At 50.6% G+C, this 27,594-nt stretch overlaps 1 protein-coding gene and 1 long non-coding RNA gene across 2 annotated transcripts; one reads left to right on the forward strand and one right to left on the reverse strand.

Moving 5' to 3' along the window:
* Window positions 1–8,913: 8,913 nt before the first annotated feature.
* Window positions 8,914–17,342, forward strand: LOC138112192 (uncharacterized). Its single transcript, XR_011151595.1, has 3 exons — window positions 8,914–9,064; window positions 9,175–9,245; window positions 17,260–17,342. It is a non-coding gene; the product is annotated as an uncharacterized lncRNA (long non-coding RNA).
* Window positions 9,320–27,592, reverse strand: NUDT13 (nudix hydrolase 13). The gene is given in 11 exon segments (XM_069018888.1): window positions 9,320–14,959; window positions 16,404–20,721; window positions 21,285–21,439; window positions 22,141–22,252; window positions 22,446–22,571; window positions 23,362–23,468; window positions 23,834–23,941; window positions 24,445–24,584; window positions 25,419–25,529; window positions 26,874–26,965; window positions 26,968–27,592. Coding segments are annotated over 10 exon segments (1,395 nt in total). The 5' UTR covers window positions 27,217–27,592; the 3' UTR covers window positions 9,320–14,959; window positions 16,404–20,526.
* Window positions 27,593–27,594: the final 2 nt, after the last annotated feature.

The raw sequence follows: 27,594 nt of genomic DNA on the forward strand, positions 1-27,594 counted from the left end.
TGCTGCCCGGCAAAACCGGCCCCGCCGGGCCGCCCCCCGCGCTCTCATTCGTCGCGGTCACCGCCCCGCACGGCGCCCGCTCCTTTGCAGCGCTCTGGCCCCGCTCATGCACGCCCGTGTCCCTTGGCGCTCCGAACCGTCCTTCGCCCCTCCCCTCCGCTGCCAGACGCGGCCCCGCTCGCTCCTTGCCCTTGCCACGCCCGGCAGCCACCGAGGCCGCCGCCCTCTCGGCTCCCCCGGCCCCGGGCGGCAGCAGCGCCGGGGCGCCGTGCCGGGGCCGGCAGTGCCGCGCTCTCGCCACCAGGCGGCAGCAGCGCCGCCCAGCTCAGCCCGGGGCCGGGCCGCGCTGCGGGGCACGGACAGAGCAGAGGCAAAAGCCGGCTCAGGGCGCTCTGCAGCTCCTGCAGCCCGAGCCTCTCGGCTCCTGGCGCCAGGCACTCGCTTCTTCCCTTCCTACAGAAAAACGCCGCCTCGTTATTCTCAAAACTTGCTCATCTCTAGTCCCAGCTTCTTATATTCCTATATGCAACCGAGTAGAGAGAGAGAGGGCTGGCTTATTTCAAAATGAATCTACATCTAAATCAGTAGCATTTGTCTATAGATGTAAAAACAAAGAACTTGACAGGTTTGGGGATTCCACGCTGTCATACACACATCCCTCCCGGTGGATTTTCTGGCAGTTTTGGGCCCCTCTGGGGGAGGGCACCCAGCATTGGCCCCCCTCATTCCCCACTCACCTGCTCCTCCACTGCATCGTGGCTCTCCCAGGGACTTTGGGGTGCCCCAAGTGACATTCAGAGCCCCCGAGTCTCCACCCCCGCCCCCAGCCTTTTTTCCTCACCCCCAAAGAAGGCACAAAACGGGACAAACTTTCATAAAAAAGCAGAACAGCACTTTAATAAAGCCATTTCCATGCATACATCCCCCAAAAAGGGGCTTGGCTGGAAACACGGGGAAGGTGCAGCAGAGGGATGGGGAAAGAGAGGGATGGGCAGCAGGACAGGGGGCTCTCAAGAGAAGGGCACCATGAGGGAGAGGGACCGAGCAGCCGATGCAGACAGGGACAAGCAAAAGGACAGTGAGAGGGACAAAGAAATACAGTCACACTGCAGCACAAAGTAAAAAGGAGAGCAAGAAAGAAGGAAAGAGAAAGATGCGGGCGGCGAGGGAGACAGAGAGAGACAGAACAGGGAGAGGGATGGAGCAGAATTTATTCAGTAAAGGTCAGTATGGATTTCTTAAAAGAACTCCAGGACATCCCTATCACGGAACTCTGCTGTCTGCTTCAACTTCACAGCTGTCAGGGAACATTTCTCCCCCCTCTCCTCTCTGCGGTGTTTATTAAATAAAGAGTGAGTATTTATTTCTTAAAAGAAAAACAAGAGAGAGGAGGCAGTGAAAGGCAATGGCATGGGGAGCACACAGGACAAGAAAGCAACACAAAAGACACACTGGACAGAGAGAAGAAAAGAGCTGGAAAGTTGGATGCAAGAGTGAAAGAAAATCAGGAACAAACGCCAGGACTTTAATTAGAGAGTGTGGCTGACGAACGTGCCAGTAAAGCACCGGCTCGAACAGAACCTGCTGCTGGCACGGCTCGGCCTGGCACTCACTAATTAACATCTGTCTCTCGGCAGGGCCATGAATCCCCTGCTGGAACAGGAGGGGAAAGCCGAGGGGATAATGCGCACCGGGGTTGGTGCCGCTCAGCCCTAATCCCAGCCCGTGGCGCCAGTGAACGCACCCCGATCTCCGAACCTTCTCTCAGGGAAATCTCATCTTTACCCCTTCTCTTCCCCTCCCGGTATCTCCGTGTGCCCCAAACAAACACGAGGAGAGGTTTCTCTGTTGCAGGTTCTTTGGAAATCCTACACTGACTTTGAGAATGAGCAAGAGGAGGAGAAGACAACCAGGAAACTTTGCTGCCAACCAACATCAAACCCCTCGCACCGGAGAAGAACGAACAGCTCGTTTTTACGCGTCCAAATTCCTTCAATTTTCAGCATTGTCTGTTTCCCAGCCGGCACTGTGGGAACTGCTGCGCACGGCACCACGAGTAAAACGCTCTCGTGTTCAGAAGGCACAATTGCAGAGAACAGACAGCAAAGCCGTCTCAAGGCAATTTGGGCACACAAAACCCCCCTTTTTGCACCCTGAGCTTTCTGTTAAGCCACACCTGAAATTCCAAGTTTCTCCGTACTCTGCCCCAGTGCTTCTCTCTTCCGTCAGCGCCGTAGGCAGGACTGATTCCATACTCACAAACCCCCCTTGCCACGATCGGCGCTCTCTGCCCACCAAGGACACGGCACCGGGCAGGGACATTTCTCCCACTCCCCAGCAGAGACCTCCTCCTGCCACATCCAGGGAACTGCAGCCACTCAGGGAACACCAACTTCGTCCTGGGCTGGGAACAGGACAGGGACAAGGAACACTTTGAAGTCATTCCCACCTCAACGCTGCCCAGACCTGGCAGAAAGCGCTTCCCACACCTCTCCTGGAATTCTCTTTCCCAGCCCTTCCAGCTTCGGAAGGCTTCTGTGGGAGCCTCAAGTCGCGGTGCAGCTCAGAACCTGCACGTACCTAAAGCGGCCCCACGGGAACACGAAGCTTCCCTCGGGCATTTCGTTTCTTTACCCCAAACATTCTTCCCACTCAGCCACAATCTAGAAAGGAAAGAAAGGAAAAGAAGGAAGACCAATTAATTCTGACATAAGGAGTCTTGACTATTCCAACACACTGCCAGGTGAAAAAACATCCCTGCCAGGCTAACAAATCCCCCTGATACTGTCTCCATTCTGTATCAATTATTTAAACGCTGTATTAAGGAGCGTAAGGACACAATGCTTGGAATTCTCAAAAATGGCTCAGCTTGGCTACTCCAAGCACTTTCCCACCCAGGGAGCTGAGCTGTCCCACATTTAAACGCCACATTTGATCCAAATCCCATAGAAATCTGATATTGTTTGGCTCCTGAGCTTTCCCAAAAGCTGTGCAGTCAAGCCTGGAAATCCTCACTGAAGCTTTGCCATGTCACATCGGGATTTACCCTTGGGAAAACCCCACTCTGAGCACTTGGGTTTCAAGAGGTTGCACCCAATGTTACAGACACAGAATTCCTGTGGGGTTTGGCATTTCCTGCACCTCCAAACACGTGAAAAGAATGAAGTGCAGAGTCCCGAGGCTCCATTATTGCCATTCTCCTCACATCCCTTTCCTCAGCTGCACGTGGCTTTGTGCCTCCTCTGAAGGGCTGGAAAGGAATTTGGGAACCCCCCTCAGCTTCTTCGGTTTTCAGCTTTTTCTCTGAGCCGGCCCAAAAGGCAAACAGGAAAAAAAAACCCCAGAAGTGCACAAAATCCCAGCCCCTCCCAAGATGCAGCTCCTCACACCAAACCTTGGGAGAATCCCTGGTGCTTCCAACACCGCTGCAATCCCACCTGGAGCTGAGCTTACAGGGTGCTCTGCCTAATCCACATCCAAGCCTGGATAGCCCAAAGCCTGCAAGAAAAGAGGAGGCAAAGTGAAAAGGAGTGAGGGGGAAAAACCCAGAGTTTCAGGTTTTTCCCCTGTTTGCAACAGGATTGAAGGGCAGGATGGAGAGGTTTCGTGGAAAAGAAGTACCAAAGGCTGCTTCATTCCCAGCAATTAGCGCTGCTCAGGTTGAATCCAAGAGGCCCAATCCACCAGGTTTAAACAGGAGCGGCCGACAGGATGGGTTATGACACAGATCTGTGAAGCTGGAGCCTTCTTCCTTCTCCCGGGCTCTCCCAGAAATTCTCCATGTCCGGACGCGCTCCCGCTCTCCCTGCTGGGGAGGATGGACTTGGATAGCCCGGGTGACTGGTGAGCCTAAAACAATAAGTGATGCAGTGATCCAAGTGTTTTTCCCCAGGAAATGACATATTCTCTGGACCTGGGATAACCCATATCCCATGGCCTTCTCCAGGAAGAGTCCCAGCTGGATAGGGTCTCCCAGAAAGGATTCCATAGGGGCTCACCTTCTGCTTGGACCTCGGCTGAATTCCTCAGCAATGCCAGGGAATGTGGCCATTGGAGGCTTTGGGCAGATTAGGCTCAATTGCGTTTTTAGGTTTTGTTACCGTCTCTCAGACTTCCCACTGGAATGTGGTCTCCAAGGAATATGTAAATCCCATTGGATTCCTGCTCTTTCGGACAATTTTTTGTACCATTCCTGTACAAAACAAGGCCCCCTGTTCGGATGCTTTTCCCCACCGTTCCCCAGCAGTTTTATCTGCCAGTCCATTCCCTGTGTTGGTTGGGCTCTTCCCAGATCTCTGAGCTCCTTCACAAGGCAGGAGATCCATTTGGCCCAGGAACCGAACCCTCCCGAGGAATTGTCTGATGCCATCTCCACATTTCACAGCTGATCCTTGTGCTCAAAGGATCCCCCTTTCTTCCCTCCAGCCAATTCCAAGCCTCGCTGCCCCCAGCTGGGAACAGTCCCCAGGCCGATCCTTGCAGTCTTCCCTGCCAGGATCCTGCTCAGGAATCCATGGGCTACGAATGTAAGAATTAATTCTTCCCACCCCTGCCCAGTTCTAATTCCAAAGGATTTGGTGTCTGCCTTACCCGGCTGGAGCCTGCTTCCAACTCTGTTCTTGCTGCTTCTGCTGCTTTCCATTTCCCAGGAATTCCACCAACGGAGCGTTTTCCACCTCCTCCTCCAGCATTCCCTCTGTTGCGTTCGGGTGCTGGAAGGATATCAAAACCAGGGCCTCACTATCAGGAATTATATCCCCGGATTTGTTCCTTTCCAAATGTCACCTCTTCCCAACAAAGCACTGGCCATCCAAGGAATTATAGAGAGTGATGTGCTGACCACTGCTTACTCCTCTGGAATGTCAGAGCTTGGAAAAGTGGGCAGCTGGAGCTTTTCCTGGGGGTACCCCATGAAGTGTATTTTACCTAAGTGCCCCTGCCCATGCCTTTGTCTGTATCCACCAAAAATCCACCTGTTCATTCCCCAGCTGGTCCTCCCTCTTTTCCTGGATCCAACAGAATTTTAACAGGTGAATATTCCCCTCTGGAAGAGCACCTTTCATTCCAAACCTAAGAACAAACAAATCATTCCCTTGGACCTTCCTTATGAGAATTCCACTGAGAACGGTGGATGCAAAATGATCCTCTCCTGGCCCCTGCTGGATTCCTGGAGCAGGGATTCTTTCCCTCTTCCCCCCCCCCCCCCCCCCCCCGCGGTGACCACCCTGCCCTGCCCCCTTTTCAGGCTTTGTTCCACAGCTCTTGTCTCCAACTCTTGCATCCTTTCCCTCACTCCAGGAGCTCCCAGCAGTTCCACACCCTCTTTTCTCCCATCCTGATCATTTCTCCAAGGACAGAGCTGTGCATTTCAATTCCCTTCTTTTTTCTCCGACAATTCCCACCAATCCAGACCTAAAGCTGACACAAGGAACACTCAGTGCCCACAAATGCAAATCCAGACCTGGCCATGCCTAAACTCTGAACACACAATCCTGGACCATCTGCATTAATTAATTTTAATTAACATTTAGGACACACTGAAGACTTCAACATTCCCAAGAAACATCCTGTTGCCTTCGACTCCCAGGGGTTTTCGCTTTGAACTCGTACGGATTGGGGGATCAAGGGATTTCCCTGAAAAAAACCTGTGTGGTGCATGCTGGAATCCCCGATCCCGTGAATCCAGGGAGTGTTAAAAGCTTAAGTCCAACCTGGCCCACCATAAATTTTTGCCAACTATCCCCCAAATGATCAGGTTAACAGAACCCTGCTCTGGTGCTGCGTTTTTAGTATCGGAAAGCCAGGAATTACTTTATTCCCAGAGCGAGGCTCTGGATATGGGCTTGGGGAGAACAAGACCTTACCAACTTACAGAGCCAGGGGATGACGTTTGGGAACAATCCTGGGCTGCCTGGCAGCAATTCATTGTACCTCTTGTCACCCACGAACACCTTCACCCACTCCTCCAGGAGCCCGGGCCAGCGGCTCTGCTTCTCTTGGAGCAGGAGGCATTCCCCTGCCCACTGCAGGAACCTGCAAACCATTCCGGAGTCAGCTCCGAGCCAGGGACGGGGCAACACCCCGTCCCACGGCTCCAGCGGCTCGGGCCCTCGGTAATTCCGGATCTGAGCCTCGTAATCCCTGCAGGGAAGAGGCCGGCTCAGGCCGGGATCGCAGAGGGTGGGAAGCGCCCGGGATGGGCGGAGGCTCTGCCACCCCCACGGCCGCGGCATCCGCACAGCTCCGGGGGACGGGGCCCGCCCCGATGCCGCTCCCCGTCCCGTTATGCCGTTCCCCCGCTCCCCATCCCGTTCTCCCGCTCCTCGCTCACCGCCCGGGCCCGTCCATGCCCGCCTGTCCCCCGCCGACCGCGCCTGCCCACTCAAACTGGCCGCGCGCGGCCGCGCCACGCCTCCCCATTGGCCAGCCCTCGGCCCGCCCCGCCTTCCTATTGGCCGCTGGCCCCGTCAATCACGCGGGAAACCCCGCCGCCCGCAGGCACCGCTCCCACGGCGGCCGCTACACGGCGGCCCGGGCGCATCCCCAGGGGAAAAGGAGGCACAAAAGGAGCAATTGGGAAGTAAAAGGGGAAGGAAGGCTGCGCAGCGCCCGCGGCGCCCCGACAACGAGGAGCAGCCCCCGCTCCTCTCCCCATCTTCTTTTCCCACCTCCGAGCTCTGCACGTTATCAGGGAGCAGCCCCAACCCTCTCCCATTAACTCGGAGATCTTCCATGGTTTTTCCGAACTGCTGAATTTATTGTGCTGAAGAGCCGCTTCGTTCAGCACACACCGGCCCATAGAGCTGCATAGAAAAGTGCTGCGGTACAATTCCGGTTACAAGAGGAGTTATTCCAGAACATACTGCCCAGGTGCCGTCCCTCTCCGGGCACAGCCGGATACTCCGACTGCCCCCCGCATTCCAGACGTTTATACGGGACTTTACAGGAGATAAAGCTCCTTCACAGGACAAAGCTGCTTGTTCCCACCGTCCAGGTCAGAGCAGCACCCAGTGGGGACAAGAATGCAGCAGATCCCTCTAAACACATCCCACCTGCCTACCATGGGTGACCCCGGGCACACCAGCGCTGCCCTGGCAGGGGCAGATCCCCTTTTCCATCTAAAGAGGATGAAACCATCCCAAAAAACCTACTTGACAATGATTATCACCATCACAATGTGGAAGGCGATGAAGTAAAGCTTGGCAGGCTGAGCTGTCACATTGGCAAATCCATTGGCAAAGAGTGGAGCGGGAGTCAAGGGAAAAGAGGGAAGGAGGAGCTGAGGGAGGAACTGGGAGCCCAACAAAGCCCTCTGAGGGCCCATCTCTGCCCCCTGTCCATGTGCAGTGCCCGGGGAAGAGCAGAGTCTGGGATCAAAGAACCACCCAGTCCCCCCCAGCAAGGAAAGCCGGGCCCCCCGGTGTTTCAGGGGCACACAAAGGGCTGTGCAGGGAGGGAAGGACCAGCAGGAGCTTTCTCCTCCTCAGCCCCCGCTCCAAGGCGCAGCAGCCCCAGGTGTGACCGGCCAGGATGAGGAGGGGGCGGCTCCTGCCAGAGGCCGCTCTCAGAGGGTTCCCCGGGCACAGCTGTGCAGGGAGCTGCTGGTCCAGAGGGGCAATGGGGGCATCCCGAGTGTCCCTCCAGGGACAATGGGCGGAGCATCCAGCAGGAGCTGGGGAGCAGCCGCAGGCACCTGGGCACAGAGCACTGCTCCCAGAAAATGCCCAGGGAAAACCCCTCGTGCCAAGGGGCAGCACCTGAGCAGGCAGGGCAGCATGTGGGGTCCCAGGGAAACATTCCACTTTCCCCTTTCATCTTGTCAGCCCTTCCCCAGTGCCCCCAGAAAAAGGGGTGTTGTGAGGAGAAAAGGGATTTAAACGGAGGGAAAAAACTTCCTTTTCCATAATTGTCTGTGTTTAAATTGAGAGGGAATCCCCTTCCTCTGCAATTTTAAGGGTATCAGTTGAAGGAAATCCTTTTCCATGCTCTTAGGGGTATCACTTGACAGGGAATCCCCATTTTCCATTATTCTTCAGTTTAAATCGAAGGGAAAAACCTTGACCATGCTATTTTATTGGTTTGAATTGAGAATAACTCCCCCATTTTCATCATCCTAAGGTTTAAATTGAGGTGTTGTCCCTCCTTTTCAAGGGTTTGAATTGAGGGAAAAATCCCCCTTTTTCCATCACTGGAGGAACCTGAAGTAAGGAAAACCCCTCTTTTTCCAGTATTTTAGGGGATTCAGAGGAGAGAACCCATTTATTGCTATGGCATCTATTTAAGTAGAGACAAGCACTCCCTAGTCCCTCATTTTAAGGGGTTCAGTTGAAGAAAGCTCCCCCTTTTTCAGCATTTTAAGAATTTAAATCGGTACTTCAGGGCACTTCTAGCTGGGTACTGGCACCCAATCTCTCACAAGGGAGCGAGCCCAGCACACACAAAACCCTCCTGCTGCCAGAGAGCCCCTTATTTTTTTAGTTTTATTTATAGTGAATGCAGCCCTAATTAGAGGCCCCAACAGGAGTTACACTAGGTATATTATTACTATTCTTCTCCACCCTACATAGTCCTGTGTGGAGTACTACTCAGTAGTTACTAATGACCAATTACAGAACTTAACAAGGAATCATGCAACTCATCTGTCTACGCTGCCAAAACAAGAAGCTTTTTTACCCTTTCAGTGGATGCAGCTGCAGTAAAACAGAAGGCATCTACGGAGCCCTTTACTCCCCTGGAATTTAAGTCAGAGCAGCCAAACAGCTGCAACTCCTCTCAGGGCTTCGATCCCTGAGGGTAAAATTGCCTCCTCCCTTTTCCCGGGCGTGGTGAGAGCGAGAGGCGGGCCCGGCCAGGGGTGTATTAACCCCAGCCCTGGGGCCCAGGAGCGCATTGTGTTTGTGGGCTGGGGTGGGGGAAGAGTTCTTCTGTTATTTCAATGAAGGAGCTCTTTCAGGTTGTCTCAGCTGGTTTTTAGGAAATACTTTTTGGCATCTAAAGCAGCAGAGGCTTTGGAGACACCATGGAGTATTTAAGCTCATGGTTTTGGGTTGAGTGTTTAGTGGTGGTAAGGTACTTTTGTAATTTCCTTTTTTTTTTTGTTTGTTTGTTTGTTTGGAGTGTTGCAACTTCTTGAAATTCCAGATTGTGTCAAGTATGAAACTTCAAATTTTTTAGCAGATTCATTGTGCCACAAGAGGAACCTGCCCTGTGTTAGAGATGATGTCTGAGCTGGAGGCTTCTGATAGGTAAGTTGAGGATTGCAACTGTGAGAGGGAGCATGAGCAGGGTATTGTCGGGAAAGGCGCGGGAGACAAGCTCATGATTTCATGATCGGCAAGCCTCGATTTTATTGTCTTTTCATCTCTTATTTATACAACACTTAAACAGCTCATACATATTGCAAAACCTGAGCTCACGATTGGTCATCTTCTCTAGTGGGAACAACACACCCCGCGGTGATGGTTTCTTCATTCCAATCTGCTCTGGCTTGTGTCCTGTTGGACACCTTGATGATAAGAAACCCCTTTTCCCACGACAGGCTAACTCCTACATCCTGCAAGGCTCTATCTTATCATGTCCTCTGCTGCGCAGCCATTCCTCAGATAAGCTCTCTACACTTCCCCCGTTTTCTTTATGTGCTATCATGCTCAGAGTTGTTGTTTTTAGCAGTACCCTCTTGATACAAGTTAGAGCGCAGCTGAACAGGACTAATCCTACCAAAACCATAATCAATAAGAGAAACAATGTTTTTACCATGCTTCTTACCCAACCACCCAATCCCAGTTCACTGACCAGCCCATCTAGGCCAAAGAAACCTGTATCTTCCTTAATTTTTTGAGAGTGATTTATAAGCTGTTGAATCTCTGCATGAATAGAGCGAGAATGATCATTTAGATCCATGCAGCATAATCCCTCAAATTCTTCACACCCGTGTCCATGAGCTAACAACAGAAAATCAATAGCAGCTCTATTTTGTAATACAGCATGCTGGACTGTGCTTAAATCATCTGCAAGTGCGGACAGTACTCTACTTGTTCCATTTGCTTGCTTCACTACCCAGCAGCTTAATCTCTCTATATTGCGATGAGCTCGAGCTGCTGCCCCTCCAGGCAAAAATAGTGATGAAAAAATTACCTCCCACTTGTTCCACAAGGTCAATTCATCATCACAATTTGATTGGAGGGTCTGGGATAGGTCTCTGCGCCATCTGGTGGGGTGGGTTTTATTTGGGTGGTGCTGTGGAAGGGCTAAACTAAGCTGTCCGATTGTACACGGACCGCCAACGGGCAAGGTAGGGATGCCGGACCAAGCACGATTTCCGCAAATTAGAAAATATCCAGGGGGTAGCCTTCTGGGTATGACTGTGCCTGGTGCAGGTTTTTCCTGTGTCCTACCAGTGTGGTTGCACCACGATTTTTCCCATTCTAAACTGTTCCCTATGGGAGACAACCAAGTAGGAGTAGATACATTTTTCCAGCAGTTGGTATGCGTGCCTTCAGAGCAGTGTGAATTTCTGCTATCTATATAAAAGCAACTAGTGGCGTTTAAAGAATCAATCAATTCAATCTCTTGCGGCTCAGGCCCGAATGGGAGGCGGTCATCCCATACATCATACTGCTCGAAACTTTCAATGATGTTATTGCCAGTAATTCGGCCTGATCGGAACCCTGTATCATTGGCGGCTGACCTGAAATGGAGCCAAGTTGTATTTGTTAGGGGGACTCCTATTAGGCACGTAAGAAAAGGAGTACTTGGGGTAGCTAAGCTGGCACAGAACGTAGTTGTATTTAATTCGTGTGCCAAAGATACCCAAACATTTTGCCTTGGATCGAATAGCTTAGGAGGGTATCTATGCTTGAGGGCCAAAGTGCCTGGGACGCTTAGAAGACCCAATACGGCGAGTATACCGGCGGCACACATTGTCCCAGTCACGGGGTTTAACCTGCCACAGCTCTGGGACATCAAGGCCTGTCTTGCAACGGGCTTCTAGGATAGCGGAACGTTTGTTAGCTAATATGCTTTAATTCCCACCGCAATTCTCGTAGGTGGAGGTCTTTGATATTTTCTAGTAACGCTAAACTCTGATCTAGAGGTACTCCCGTTAGTTTACCAAGATTTTCCTGAGCTGATGCTCGATTCCACTGAAACTCACAATTGAGACACCTTAACCCTGTGGACACTTGTCGCTGAAAGATCCACCACTGTAAATTACAACCTCTGCAATGAATTCTAACCCGAGCTTAAATGGCAACAATTATAACAAACAATGCATGAGCGTTGGCAATGTGGCAAAAAGTCCGCGTATAATCGGGGAATGAGGGTCTCTTCAATTTCCCGTTCAGAGTCTATTAGAAATTTAGTATGGAATTCCTCTTCGGTGTTATGTAGCACTTGTGAGACCACCTGTTGGAGTCGTCTCTTCTTCCTCTGTCGCGGACTGTCCCTGCGTATAAGCTGGCTTAGTCCATTTGGCAGGGATCCACTGCGGTCCTGTCGGGGTAGAAACACAAACATAACCTCTGCCCCAGTACAAAACTTTGGCTGGGTCCTGCCATAATCCTGACTGGGGGTCTTTAAATCTGACCCACACTTCTGGTTGCGGATTAGAAGGTGGGGTAAAATGGATTATGGCAGGAGGAGACTGTCTATCTCCAAAAATGCAAAGATGATTTAAAACAAATAAGCATTTCAGTAGTTTGTCTTGGGTATTAGGAATGTCAGGATATTTTTCTAGATACTGTTTTAATGTACCGTGTGCTCTTTCCACAATTGCTTGACCCGTGGGGGAGTGAGGAATTCCCCTTTTGTGGACAATATTCCATTGGGTCATATATTTGGCTATTCGCATACTGCAATAGGCGGGCCCATTGTCTGTTTTAACTGTTATAGGGACTCCCATAATAGCAATACAGCTATTCATGTGGCGTTCAACATGTTTGGCTGTTTCTCCTGCTTGAGCAGTTGCCCACATAAAATGACTATAGGTGTCTATAGTAACATGAACATATTTTAGCCGTCCAAAGCTGGCGACATGAGTGACATCCATTTGCCAAATTTCGTTAGCCTTTAGGCCCCTGGGGTTAACACCTGCTCCTAAACCTAGCCCCTTATTGTGGAAACTGCACACGGGACACGCTTTAACTATGGCTTTTGCCTCTTCAATTGGGATACCAAATTCCCTTGACAAGCCTTTGGAATTCTGATGAAAAATAGCATGGCTTTCTCGCGCCATTGTTTGTTTCGGGAGAATATTTTGGGCAAGCGAGACAAGTTTATCTGCTCTTTCATTTCCTTCACCCAGGCCTTCATTCCACATGTGGCTGCGAATATGGAGAATGGAATAGGGGTGTGACCGTTCTCTTAGGGCGCGTTTTAGTTGCAGAAAGAGTTCATAAAGCCTTTTGTTTTGTACTTCCTTAATGACTGCATCCTCAATTCTTGAGGCGACGCCCACTACATACAGCGAGTCCGAAACTACGTTTAAGGGTCCAGTGAGGTGGGTTACTGCCCAAACGACTGCAAGTAATTCTAAGGTTTGCAGGGTATCATCTGACGAGGCGTTTATTAAATGCTGATGCCATTGCTGGTCTTGTTTCCAGACGACGGCTGCTTTCCTTGTCTTTCTTCCGGCGTCTGTGAATGCAGTAATGGCATTGTGGATAGGCTTATCTTCTCGCAAGGGTTTTGAAATCCAGTTCCATGCTCCTATCCACTGTAATGCCTTGGGAAACAGGGGACCGGTCTGAATTTTAGCTCCTGAGGACAACAGCGCTTCCGTGAGTGATGAAGAATTTAGCAAGTACCAGTCCAAGGCAGGTTTTTCCATCGGGAGATTGATGCACTCAGGTTCTTGTCCTCCAATTTCCAGAATGCGCAAACGTCCTTTCTTAATTAAATTAGCCAAATTTTCAAGTTTTGTGGTAATAGTTTTTCGCTGCTGCAACTGTGGTGATATCCATTCTAAAACCGTCAGCTCCCCCGTTTTCTTTAGCTGCGTAATTGCGCCGAGGAGGTGAGTTTCAGAATTCCAAATAGTAAGAGAGAGGGGGATGTCTGGATTAAGACGCGAAACAAAACCGTCTGTGATACAGGTGGTGATTTGTTGTAGAGCTTCTTGCTGCTGCGGCGTTAGGTGTACTGGTGCGCATGGATCTGATCCTTTTAGTAAGGGACGGAGCTGGTCTAAAAGAACATTAGGGATTCCTACTATTGGCTTTAACCACTGCAGATCACCTAACAGTTTTTGAGCATCATTTAAAGTGGTGATTGAGGCTTGGATATGCAGTTTTTGAGGCTTCACTCTTTGATTGGTGATGACCCATCCTAAATACTTCCACGGGGAGGATATTTGAATTTTGTTAGCAGCTATTACTAAAGACCATTCTTGAAGAGAGGAGGTAATAAGCTGAATTTCTGTTTGGTCAAAAGGCTTCTTCTGCGCAAACAAAATATCATCCATATAATGATAAATGATGGTCTGAGGTAACTTTTGTCGCAGTGGCTGTAATGCTGCATCGACATACAATTGACATATGGTGGGAGAGTTGCGCATTCCTTGCGGCAATACAGTCCACTCAAAACGTTTGTCTGGTTCACCACGATTGAGAGCAGGCAATGAAAAGGCAAATCGCTTTGTATCATCTGGATGTAGTGGAATTGTGAAAAAGCAATCTTTTAAGTCAATAATGAGAAGAGGCCAATCTTGTGGCAACATTGCTGGATTAGGGAGTCCTGGCTGCAGCGCTCCCATAGGCTCCATACGAGCATTGACAGTTCGAAGGTCTTGTAGCAGACGAAACGTGCCATTTTTCTTTTGGATGACAAAAATTGGGGTGTTCCATGGGCTTGTCGAAGGCTTGAGATGTCCTTGTTGAAGCTGCTCATTGACTAGAGCGTGTGCTTGAAGCAGATTTTCCCGTTTTAAAGGCCATTGCTTAACCACTACAGGGTTATTGTCAGTCCATCTTAGTGGCAGCGGGAAATTCCAAGCAACGGCCCTTAGTAGAAATGGCGATCATCGGTAAGCACAAAACTCATTTGGGCCAATACATCTCTTCCGATGAGGCAGTCGACTGTGGGGGGTAGAGGGGCGATAGAAAAAGTTGCGGTAGTTTTCTTGCCCTCAATTTCTACAGTTATCAGCGGAGATTTGTGTGCTAGTTTCATTCCTCCGACACCAGTGATGGCTGTCATTGCTGGCAGAAGAGGCCAATGTGAGGGCCATGTGTTCACATCGACAATGCTGGAGTCTGCCCCTGTGTCTAGGAGGCTCTGTAACGTGATTGTTTCTCCTTTATAGGTTAGGGCACACGGCTTCCGTGGACGGCTATTAAGATCGATGGTGAGCAAGGTTAGTTCCCCAGTTGAGCCGTAGCCTGTATGAGCATTTGGTTGAGCCTGCAAGGGTTGCATGCCTTGTGTGGCTTGAGGCAAAGGTACAAATTGAGCTAGTCTTTGGCCTTTAGGAATCCTTACAGGTGGATGAACAGTATAAGCCAGTATGAAGATATCACCCTGTGAGTCAGCGTCCACCACGCCTGGTTGAACGAATAGTCCTAGGGCAGTGGCAGATGATCGGCCAAGAATCAAGCCTCCTACTGGTGTACCATTGAGGCAGATGGGTCCTGTTAGTCCTGTAGGGATGTTATGGATTTCAGACGTCAGGAGATCACAGTCTACTGAGGCTGCCAAGTCCAGGCCGATGCTGCCACTTGTTGCTGGCTGGAGGCAGGGCAAGGGTTTGCAGCTGCTACTTGTGTCCCTGCGCGGCTGCTGGACGCGCTGCTCCGGGAGTTTCCCTGCTTCTTGTTGCGGCAGGCATTCGAGTTATGCGTATTGGATTGGCATTTGTTGCACCAAACTCCGGATGCTGAGCACTCCCGACGAAGGTGACCCGACTGGCCACATGGATAGCATCTCATTCTGTTTCCCTCTGGAGGCAACCGGGGGCGCGTGGCTGCTGCTTGGAGGGGAGCAAGGGCGGCCATTACCTGCGTCTGAGCACTAGCTGCTTGTTCCTTCAATCCCTCCCCCAGCTTTTCTAATGCGTGGACTAAAAAGGCTTGAGCACCTGAGGGCAAGGTCGCAGCTTTATCTAGTAATGCCTGAGTGGTCCAATCACCAGGTATAGAGGTAATCAGAGATCTAGTGGCAGGATTGCTATTTTGCAAAATGCACTGTCTTAAAATAGCATCTTGCATATGATCGGGTATCCCTGCCCTAGAGATAGCATCCATAACCTTATCAACAAAGGAGCTTAACGATTCATCACGACCCTGCTTGATGCTCATATATAGGGGGGTCCCTCCCGATGTCCTGACTTTATCTATTGCTCTCTTAGCTACTGCCATTGCCTCCCTAAGTTTATGTGGCCCTAGTCCAGCTTGAGCTTCAACTCTGAGATACGGGCCCTGTCCCATAAGCTCGTCTACAGTAAGGCCTGTTAAGGGATCCCCTTGGGGTCTGGGGAGATTAGTGCTACTTGCCGCTTCCTCTCTCCACCTTGCCTCAAAAAGCAATCTCTGAGAGGGGGTGTAAATGAGTTTCGTGATAGCCAGGATATCGGCAGGCAGGAGAATGTGGGCATTAAAAAGATAATCTAACATCTGCTTAGCTGGTTCACTAGACACCCCAAAGTTACTGACTGTTGCTCTCAGCTGGGACAGGAGTTTCCAGTCGAGATGGGCAAACTGCGCGTTCTGACCCCCTTGCGCATTAGTAGTGAAAACAACAGGGAAAGCCATCGCTTCTTGTGCCGCTGCTAGGAGCTCGGAATCTCCCCTTTCCATGCCGTCTCGGGCAAGCGCCTGCCACAACTCTCTCCTCCTTGCTGCCATAGCCTCCGCCGGGTCAGATTCTGCCCCAGGGACAGGCTCCGTGGCATTAGAGGGGTCGGGCGGCAGCGGCGGGCATGAGGGGGTTAATGCAGAAACGGCGATTGAAGCGGAAGGTGGGGGGGCCGGCAGGGGGGTAGGCAGCGCGGGGGATTGACTGTCAGCGGGGGGTGGCTCTGGAGGAATCTCAATAGTGGCAAAGGCGGGGGGGTTGGGGGCTGTAGGGAAAACCGAGGAGTCATTATCTTGGTTACGGGAATGCGCTGTCTTAAAACCTATGACTGCTTGCTTCTCTGCCTGCACTAACAGTAACTCATTATGAACTGCTTTCCAAAGTTTGCTTATTTTCTTGGCTGACTTATCATCGTCTAAAACAAGGCTAAAAAGTTCATCCCCGTACCTCCGCCATTCTGCTAATTCGTGAATGCTGTGAGGGTCCTTAAAGAAACCATAAGAACGCGCGTGAGTTAGTAGGGAAGGGAGGTCTTTTTCTAAGTTAAAAGCTTTAAAGTGACGCTTAAGAAGAAAAGCTTTAAATAAATCCTGTGCTGCTTGCCTATCCATACTTACGGTACCGTTGCTAGCCCTCCAGGCTTCGGCAGCACGTATCAGCGAACCCACCGGTGTGGTCGTTCGGGCACGGAGACGGAAACAGTTGTTCTCCGCTCTTATTGCCGTCCCTCTAGCTGCAGGACCTGAACCCAACGCACCTTTCCTTGTGGAAGTGGGGGTAGGGGGGGGTACATGACGTGCCTTCTGTTCGGGCGTCAGATGTCGGGAAAGGCGCGGGAGACAAGCTCATGATTTCATGATCGGCAAGCCTCGATTTTATTGTCTTTTCATCTCTTATTTATACAACACTTAAACAGCTCATACATATTGCAAAACCTGAGCTCACGATTGGTCATCTTCTCTCGTGGGAACAACACACCCCGCGGTGATGGTTTCTTCATTCCAATCTGCTCTGGCTTGTGTCCTGTTGGACACCTTGATGATAAGAAACCCCTTTTCCCACGACAGGCTAACTCCTACATCCTGCAAGGCTCTATCTTATCATGTCCTCTGCTGCGCAGCCATTCCTCAGATAAGCTCTCTACAGGGTATCAAGTTAGGAAGTGCCAGGAGAGGTTTTGAAAGCAGTGTGGTGGGAAATGATGTCTATTCAGGGGCCTTCTCAGGCTTTCCTGCAAGCACAGCAGATGCATTTACGTGTTCTAAGGCACACAGATGCACCCACTGTGCTCACAGAAACACCACATAACTCTTGCTAGCCCAGGTGTCCATTATAATGATGGCCACAGCCTTTGTCTTGGGGTGAAGAGGAATGCTCAAGGACATGGGTGCACTTAGGACAGATGGTCAGTAGCTGACTTGTTGGGGTTTGGCTACTAAACTCAGGCACTGATTTTGGCTTTCTTTATTGTAGCTGATGAAGAGGCTCACCCAGCCACCACGGGGCCTTCTGAGACAGCTGAGGTGGGCTCGTTTTGTGTCCAGTGTGGATTCATGTCACTAGTCATCCAAAAGCTAAGTTGGGGGCTGGGATCCAGAGATGGGAGGATAGCAGGTTGGAAATTCCCAGGAGAGATTTAAAAATTAGCCTAGGGGAAAGGGATGCCCTCTAAGGGGCCTCTTAAGACAGCTGAAAGGAGTGGCTCTACTTGTGCTCACGGCCACAGGGTGTGCAGGACAGAGCAGTTCCAGCCTGTGTTGTGTTGTCTAGCGTGTCTTCTGTGTCTTTGTTATCCCTTGGATCAGATCTCGGAGGCCTTTTCCCCTCAGGGGGCTTATTGCAAGTGTCAGCCATCATCTCCAGGTGCTCAAACATTCACTCTTCTCAGCACGATGCCGATCTCGTTTGTTCTTTTACGGTGGGCTTGGCTGTGTCTGGGCATCACAAATCAGAAGTACCGAGTCAGATCTCTTTTGAGGCCTTGCTCCCGGCTGTGCTGCCATCCATCCTTTCCAGCTGGGAGCTGTCATGTCCTGGGGCTTGTAAGATTGTCAGGAGATGGGAGCATTCTAAATGTGGCATTGTCTCTCACAGCCATCTTGATCATTGTGACTGACAGTTCTTAGAACAGGTCACTGTTACAGTCTTTTCTTCTGCTCCTTGGAGCCTCCTGTGTCCACGGTTGCCATACCATTGGTCATCTCTTTTGGCATCATGTTGATCCTTGCTGTTGTTCTTCTTGCTGAGAGCTTTTTTAATCATCCTTGTGTCACACTCTAGCACCATGTGTTGTTTGAGTTTGTGTTTGGAACTGCTCTGTCCTGTGGAGTAGAGTGGGGGGTAGGTGGAGTGGAAAGACTTTACAGGTGACTTTTGCTTTGCTCAGCTGCCCGAGCCGCACCTCGGGCGGGGTAACCGTGGCCGCTCCGTGCGGGGCTCCGCGGAGAGGCAGGAGCGGCACAGCAGCGGCTCAGTTTGCAGTCGTTTGTCTCAGTGCACGCTGCTGTGGGATCCTGGGCAGTTTGCTTTGGGAAATGAGAACTTGGGAAAGGTTAAGCTTTCCCTGTGTGTCTGGGAGACTTTGACAAATAATTCTTCTGTGGAGGAATGGGATGTAAACCCCATGTGAACAGAGGAGGCCAGAGGAACATGGCGATGAGGTGGGTCAGCACCTGATGTCTGTGCAATGGCGTGACTTTTGGCTCTACATTTACTTCACTGGAGTGCTGGCCTGGATTTGGGAGGAGCCAAGTAGCCTGGAGCAGTGAGGTTTTTCCTGTCAGAAATCCATGCTGGGGATGTTTTCCCTGGCTGTCCCAAGGGGAAGGAACAGCTCTGGAGTTTTTGCAGCCACAGGCTGGGGATGCATCCCCTGAAAACCAGTTCAGGATCGTTCATCTGACTCTGTCCCTGACCTGTGGCTTCCAGGGAGCCTTCTGGTCTTCCCAGGAGAGGATATTCCACCACCTGACTTTTAAGCCAGGAATTGCAAACCCAGTAAGTCAGTCACATTCTATGGGAGCTGCCCCAATGGTGGGATGGCAGAGGGCACAGCCCACGCTGCTGTTTGGGACATTCCCAGCTGGAACGGGAGCCAGCTGGGCATTTTGGAGCGCTGAGGCCACAAGGGCAGCCTTGAGTGGCATTCCCAGGCAATGCTGAGGCATCCCATGCCTGTGGCACGTGGCAACACATGCCTGATGTGGAGCAGAGAGAAATTCTGAGTTGATGAGAGGAATGGAATTGGGCTTTCCAGAATGGAATTGGTATAGGTGCTGATGGTATCATGGAATCATGGGGTGGCTTGGAAGGGACACAAAGACCCTCTGGGCTCTGTTATCCCATCCCATGGCAAAGAACACGTCCAAAACTGCCTCCTCACCCTCATGGAATGGCAATGGGTGTTGGGAGCTCTGGCAGGAGCACCTGGTGTGGTGTGTCTGGCGGGGCTGGAGGGCAGGAAGCAATGCCCTTGGCTGTACCAGAGCACATTCCTACCAGGATGACTGACAGAACTCACAACCGTGAGAGACATGCTCTGACACGTAGGGTATATTGACTGGGGGTTGGGGTAGGAAGGGTGCTCATACATGCCACCATGGCCTGAAAGAATCCCCTCCTGACCTCGTGAAGTACAAGTAACCTGAGCAAGCACAGTGTGTCTGAGCGGTGTGAAAGACTTCTTTTGTTACTGCTCAGGTGCCAGGACTGCAGATTTTTACCAGTGCTCAGCTGCAGTGAATCCCAGTGGTGGCAGTCAGTGATACATCCCTGTTCCCCCTTCAAGCACCTGAATTTGCAATCGTGGCATCTGAGCTCTGACCAAGCAGGCAGAAAGGACTGTCAGTCTGAATCAGCAGCTGATCAAACGTCCCTTTATCTATCTCTTTCATTAAGTTTTCCTTGCCCAGACGGTCTCCTTGTTGTTCTTCCTCCAGAGAGGTGGTAATATTTAATCAGTAAAATCAGACCAGCTCTCCAGACAAGCCACAGACTTTGGCCTCAGGGTAAGAGGCACTGATCCTTTAAAGATTTTTCTCTGTTGTAAGTGAAGTTCCTGTCGTGGCAGTTCCTGTCACCTTTGTGTTGTCTGGCTTATGTGTAGGTTTTGCTCTTCCCCTCTCTACCACCAGATAGCTCTGTTCTCTCTTTCTTCGGACAGAAGTAACTGTCTTACCAGTGGGGAAAATGTAGATGCCCATTTAGCATTTGCAAAAAAAAAAAATTTAAAAAAAAAAGGAGGTTTTATATGAAAATGGACGATTGAATGGGAAAAGACAGAAGAAGGGGCAGAGCAAACAGGCAGTGGCTTTTCTTCTGGTTTTTGATAGCTCTCCCAGATCCATATAAACACAGACACTGGAAAGTGCCAGTGTCCTTTTATTTCTGTTCTGGTAAAAAGGGTGCATTCAATATCCATCCAAGATGGGAAAAATGGAGGAAAATGGGACCATTGGTGCCATGGGGTCAGTGACAGCTGGTCACAGTAAGTTTGATGCTTTGGATCTAAGAATTTTATTGTACATTTACTGCAAGTCATGGGATCTCAGAGGTGATCCACTGTACTCGGGACTGTCGGATCAGTTCAGAGATGGCTTTGCAGGTCAGTGTGCCTGAGTGCAGGAGTGCCAGCAGCGTGGTGCTGTCCTCACTGTAACACAGCCCTTGCTTCCAGGGACTCTGGAAGCTTTTCTGTTGAGCTTTCACAGTTCTGGTGGAATCACAGACTCGAAGCCCTGCCTAAGCTGTCTGGGCACTCTGCTGCTGAACCCACTCGCGGATCAGCTGGTGAGCAATGGCCTGTTTGGGAGGGAACCAGGGTAAAAAACTACCATCGTCTTGCTTTGAAGATCTAGGCTCTCTCTTGAGACCCTCCACAATTTCTTCCAGGCCAAACCAACGGGCTTCCTCCAGTTCTAGGCTGTCCATACTGATCTGGAAGGAATTCAGAGAGCACCAGTTCCTTAAATCAGCTGTAAATGTGGGCAGTGGTACCTTGTCCATTCTTGCTTCCATGGAGACCCTATGCTGGAATGCCCAGAGCACTACATCCATGCCTGAATTAAGCACTGATGCCAATCTAGCAAAGGAAATTACTGTGCACCAGTACTTGTTGTGCTGGTTTCCTTAGGGAAGCCACAAACCAACCCTGCTCCATCATGGCAAAGCACCAGTGGCTGAGCACAGTAGTTAACGTGGCAGAATCTGCATGTTCTATGGCAAATGCGTGAGGGAACCTCCTCTGCTAAGTTCAGAGACAAAAATACAGGGGTGTTGGGCTCTGGGCTTGTATTTGTAGTGACCTGAGTGAAATCTGGCACCTTGCAACAGAAGATGATAGGATTGTTTCGAAGTTTGTTCTGCACTTGCAGAAAAAGCCAGCGGAAAATTGCATTTAAGGAGGGTCTGGTGCTCTCCCAACTAAATTCTGCGGACTGAACGAGATTTCGCCACCCAGGGCAGGCAGCGCAATGCCTCAGGGAGCCCGAGCCGCTCACCTCAGTCCGCTGCGCTCCCACCAGGGCGTGGCAGGCGATCATTAAGCAGCTGCTGGGGAAGGGCCAGTGCTGGGAAGCCGAGTAGCGGAGCGACTCCACCTCCAGCCCCACCTCTTCGGCCACCTCTCGCCGCACTGTCTCCTCCACGTTCTCACCTAGAACCAACCTGAGTCAGGCAAGGACAGGCACGCTCATTGCCACTGCGGGGGCTCCAGCCGTGCTGACCTGGAAGCACTTGCGGGCGGCATGCTCCATTAAATTCAGCAACCTCCGATAAACACAGGCACCAGAGACATTTTTGGCCCCATCTACATACAGATGGTGGACAGGACAATTTTAAGCCGTTTTCCCTCCTGTAACAAGAGGTCTGTAGGTTTTTCTCCTAAGCCAGACAGCATGAGCCACAGAATGGATTTTAAAAGGATCAGGGGTTATACCCTGGTGAGTTTAAAGCTTATGTTTACTATCAGGGACTAGAACAACTGCTAGACACCTGTAATAACCACTCCCTTCAGGCACATAACAGCTATTTTGAATTCTGTGTGCACAGAAACACTGATTTATTTAGATCTAATGTTTTCCCCGGCTATCCCAGAATCACAGACTGGTTTGGGTTCAAAGGGACTTTAAGGATCCTTTAGTTCCAACCCCCTGCCATCAGCATTGACACCTTCTGCTAGACCAGGTTAGTCCAAGGCTTACCCAGCTTGGCCTTGAACATTTCCAGGGATGGGGGCATATGGGGATGGGGACACACATCACCCGTGTGTCCATCCTTCTCTGTGAACGTGGATTTGGCTGATGTCCCCACACCCTGCATGGCCAAGGCCACTGTGCTGGATCAGAACTCACTTACCCACGTCACAGAAGCCTGACAGAGCCGTGAACATCCCTTGGGGAAACGAGGGCTGTCGGGCGAGGAGGCACCGGCTCCCATCGGACACCAGGGTGATGACCACTGGAGACATCTGGCACGTGCACCACAGAGCAAAAGAAGACGTTCAGGCAAAACAAGTTAAGTGCAAAGTTTTGCTTTTCCTGGCTGGTCGAGGGTCACTGGCTGACCACTAAAGACAAAGTACTCAGCTGCACACAAATCCCTTTCCCTGCTTCCCCTCGGGGTGACCCAGCAGCGTTGCCACAGAGCCCTGTGTCCCTCACCTGTGGGTAGTAAGTGACTCCACTGGCGTGGCAGACACGCTTGCTGCCAGCCAGGTTCTTCTGAGTGGGCTGCCCAGTTCTGCTGCAGTACTGGTGGGCATCGTGCCACCGGAGAAGGGACTGGGCCTGCCAACACAGAGGAACACAAACCTTATTCATACCTAGAGGGAAGGAATAATTCAGAGCAGTCTCCCTGAATAATGCTTTGCATGCAATCGTGGGGATAAACTCTTGATTATCTTTGGAAGCCTCAGAAAGGTCAATGAAGTATGGGCAGTGCTTTGAAAAGTGGCAGATTCTGCAACCCATGTTTCCTGCTTCTAAATCTGAGTACATTTGGGGGAGGTGGGCAAGAGCTGTTGTTTATTGGGACATAATGGGAGTTGTAATGGACTATTATAAATAATCTCCAGCCCTGAATATCTTCTTGAAAAATAGCCCAGGCATCACAAACATTATAGAGCAGGAAAGGAAACATGGGCTATTTCTCCCCCCTACAGGTCAGGACAGCTGATTTTCACACACAGGCCTTTTCTTAGGCCTTCCAAACACAGGATATCTGCAGAGTACCAGCTTGTGAGTGAGAGAAGATGTGCAAGTTTGTTTGTGTTGAGCTGAGGACAAACTGGGATTGCTGCTAAGGTCAGCACATTTCACTCTGAACATGCAGCAGCCTGATGCCAAATGGCATAAATTACTGCAGTCACTTTAAAGTTACTTGTCTGTTCTTCTTGCATCTTTCTTTTGGGACCACAACTCTGGGAAAACTGGTGTAATTTATAGTGTGTCTGTACCTAGGTTCCTGAAAGTGTACAGCAGGTACTTCTCCAATATTAGATCATAAAACAACATGGGAGATGAGAAGGGTTGATGTAAGAAATCACAGCTTCTTAAAGTAAAATGCCCTGTCCAATACCGAAGCCAGCAAAGGAGAATCCTTCCCATCCACTACAAAGAGAGCCTTTCGTAGGTCAGTGAACGATCCCTGGAGTTCTGTCTCAATGGCTGATTTATCCAAGGCTCCTGTAAAAAAAAAAAAAAGAAAATTTGATCTCATAAATTTCAGCTATTATTGCTATTATTCCAGTTTTATGCCCTTTGTTGTTCCAGTGTACAATTTCTAGGAGTTCCCATGGAAGTGAACCACACCAGGGGTAGCATTCCCAGATGTCAGTGGCCTGCCCCCAGCCCACCTTTACTGCCACACACAGCACAGGAGCAGCCCGTGGCTGCGACCTGCCGTGCTCATCGCAGCTCCTACAGAGACTCAGCCCAGCCCTCCCTGGCAGGACGGGTTCTCCCCAGGATCAGGGATGCTGCCCTGGCAGCACCTCCATCTCAGTGCACCAAACTGGTGCTGGCACGGACGGAAGAGGAGTCATCCCAACCTAAATCCAGTGCGAAGTGCGGTCTGTGCTCGTCCGAACAACCGATCAGCACCGACTTCTCTAGCCACTGTTCAGCCTCTGGGAGCTTCTCCAGAATCCGTTTCATCTCTAAACAGCAGGGAAAGGGCAAAAGAAAGCTGTGATGGAAGCAAATCCAGGTAACTGTGATGTTCTCTGGATTGTCAAGTGTCATAGGTTAGTACAGACAATCTTAGCTCAAGGCCCATGTGTGAAAGGGGACCAGACAAGTGATCCTGCCCAGATAGAAACCTAAATTCTGGCCTTCCTCCTAAGCTGAAGGAAGTTTAGACGATGTCAGGCTAAAGGTCCAAATGTTGTAATGCTTGGGGAGCAGCTGTCCATTGGTTTTGTCCTGCACCAGCCAATACCTTTCTCTCAAAGAAAACTTTTCCTACATTACACCAAAAAAAACCTTTGTCAGTAAGACCTTATTTGTTTTCCTGCCAGCCCTCTCTCTTCAAAAGGCACAGTCACAAATATTTAAGCCTGATTGCCTCAGAACAGATCAGGTTGATGTGTGTGTCTCTGTTTCATTTCAGCTGTGTGATCCACCAGGTGTTTCTTTCTGGATGCACTGACTTCTTTCTTACCTGCTGCACTGAGCTGTGGTACCAAATATTTCTTCCCAACTTTCTGCAGGAAGGGGGAGAGATTGTGAAAGAGGTAGAAAGCTCCTGAGGCCTGGGCTTGCCTGCAAAGGCTGTCATCTTCCTTTAACTGATTTAAGTATCTGCAGTGAGAAAATGATTGGGAAGATAAATTGAAGATTGTGTTGAGATTATTGCTTATTTGGAGGCATTTATTTTGCACAGAGCAGGGGGGGCTGAATGAGCAGATCAGATTGAAGGCATTCCACATGCTTTGAGAGTTTTGACAGCTGAGTCACTCTTTGGTGGGCTGCAGCCTCTAGTGAAGTTTGTGTAGCAGAAAATACTGCAGTTCTTACCTACCACGTGAGTACCCTCAAGTTTAGAGATGCAAGAAGATCAGTAACCCAGTCTCTCAATCCAAAAGGTCTTCTGTAAAGGCTGCAGAAAACCTTGATCTTCCCTTTAATCCCCTCCCAACTCAGAATATTCTGTGAATTTGGATGGCTCCAAATGCTGTTTGGCCAAATTGCTGAGCACTTCTGATGTTGAATCTGGTTCCCATCAGGCTATGTGCATTGTGTTGTACCTGTCACACTGATGTGAGAGGTAAACACCACGTCTTAGGGTACAGCCTGCTGGAGCTGCTTTAGGAAAAAAAAAGTCATTGGAAAAGGGTGTCAGCCTGTGCTTCTTTCAGACTGTTTCAAGGAGTATTTAAAGTGAGGAGAGCAGCATCACTTCAAGTCTGCCTGGAGCCCTCGAGCCAGGACAGGCAATCAGTAACAGAGCTGCAGCCTGAGAGAACCAGTCACTCCCAGCAGTGAAGGGAGCTGTTAGCATTTACAGAGCTCACTGTGTGCATTACTGTGTGATGGCTGGACTGTTAAAAGAGTAACCCCCTGGGTTAGAGTTAGGTAGGGCTGCTCGTGCCGAGCTCTGGCCTCTCAGGACTCATGAATCAGATGAGAAATTACCTCATTTTTCTCACATAGGTGGAGTGTAACCTGCAGACAAGGGAGGAAACTCTCCTGTGCAGCACTTGGTAAACCACAGCCATAACCAACATTCACAGCTGGTGTCCCTGTCTGAAAAAAAGGACATAAAATGTAATGTAGCAGCCCTGCAAGGTTAAGTTTGATTTAAAAGGTGCAATAACCAAGTAAATCTCCCTCTCAAGAGTCTGCAGAATCTGCTTTCTAAAATGATCACTTCAGTCACACTTCAAACCCCATTTCAGGCCATTTTAAGATTGCTTAAAGGAACCTCAGTTTGTTTCCATCTCTGAGTGTACACAGGTCTTACAGAACTTGCTTATAAGACTTGATTAAACCTTCCTGTCCCAAATCCCTGTGTCCCCAGGGAAAAGGGCACAGAAGGTGGCTGCTCTCTTGTTGGTTTCCTGCACAGTTGTAATGGCCTCGATCCAACCACACATCCTACTGCAGCACACAGTGGATCTGTGGGAAAGGCACTGATGCCAGGAGAGAGTGAAAGACAAAAGATCAGCTGTGGAAGAGAATTCCCTGAGTTAGACAGGAGACAGCAGTCGCAGCTGAATGGGATAATCTCCAGCTATGAATGCTTTTGGTGCCAAAGAATCCCACCACGTTTTCAGCCCAGGTCATGTCAGACTGCAGCTTGACCTTGGCTTCAGGATGTCAGGAAACAGCCACATTCACCCGAGACAAAAATTAACTGTGGTCCGCAGTCCTCGATGATCACTTAAAACATTCTGCTTTGCAGCCACAGAACTCGAAGCCCTTTACGGAGGAAGTCACGTTTGCTTGGTTACAGACATAAGCAGTGCCAGGAAGAGTCTCAGAGTTCTTCCTTCAGCAGAGGTCTGTGATGGGAGCCTGAGAGGTGCCTCAGCAGAGGCTCCTATTTGCACGTGGAGACTCTGCCTTGTGGCTTTGGACATCTGTGTCCCAGATCCCCCTTTCCCACCGTCTCAGCTGACTGGGACGGTCCCTTGGGGACAGAGGGGAGCCAAGCCTGTTGCGGAAGCCACGGGGAGCAGTGGGAGCTCGGCACGCTGGTGCAGACACGTGTGGGGACGGCGGCTGCCACACAGACCGTGTCAAGAGGGTTTCGTGGTGTGACACCCGTGTGGCTGTCCCTCCTCCGCAGCCCGGCGTGCCAAACTCCCCGGCGCTGCACCCGGGAGCGCCGCACTTTGCTCTGGAATGAGCAGCAGGATCTCACAGGGAGGAGCTTCTGCCCAGAACTATGAGTGTGCGGGCGTTTAACCCCTTCCTCCCTAGGAACCACCGTGCCGGGCTCTGGTTGGGACCACCCATAGCTCGGAGCTGGAGACAGCAAAGGCTCCACCTGGAGAGGCCGTCCCGACCTTCCGTGACCTCCACGCAGGCTGTGCAGCCCGCAGGAGGGGTCCAGGCTGCCATTCCCCGTGGATTTTCCCCACTTACTGCGCCGTGTGCCGTCTCCAGCCGCAGGGATCGGCTCCGGATCCCGGTGACCTCCGGCAGCAGCGCAGCCACTCTGCTGGCTCTGAGTCACTCTGCCCGCACTGGGAGCGCTGGGAGCTGTAGTTCTGCCCAGGCTGCTCGTACGCAGCTCCCGGCTTGGATTCACTTCTGGAGATTGTTCCTGCTCGTTTCTTTCTCTCTTTTCCCCTCTTTCTTTCCTTCCTTTCTTTCTTCTTCCCTTCCTTCCTTTCTTTCCTTCCCTTTCTTCCTTTCTTTCCTTCCTTCTAGCTTCTCTGGGGTTTGTCTCCACAGCGTGGGAGCGCTGTTTAAAGTTAAGGACCATTCGTCCTCGAACAGGAAAGGATGCCAGGAGCTCTAGCTGTCCAAAGGCTGGAGCCGCTCAGTATCCCAGCACCCAAATACCCGCGGCTGCATTTGCCAGTGAATAGCTCTGATCAGAGTGCACCCTGTGCCAAGGCACGTCAGAATAATGACAAATCATTTTCATTCCTTTTTGAGCGAACAAACAGATTCCTCTCGAGTACTGAAAATATTCTGGGTTGGAGCCCACCTGACTATATTTAGCACAAAGAGAATTTAATAAACATACGAAAAGTAAATGTTTTCAGGGCGGCCTGTTGCTTTTTGGTGATGAATTGAGCCGTTCTAATCGAGAACTCACGTCATGTAATTTGAGAGCGTAGCTTGTAAAAACAATAAA

The sequence above is a fragment of the Aphelocoma coerulescens genome, chromosome 6, assembly GCF_041296385.1.
Source record: "Aphelocoma coerulescens isolate FSJ_1873_10779 chromosome 6, UR_Acoe_1.0, whole genome shotgun sequence".
Lineage (NCBI taxonomy): Eukaryota > Metazoa > Chordata > Aves > Passeriformes > Corvidae > Aphelocoma > Aphelocoma coerulescens.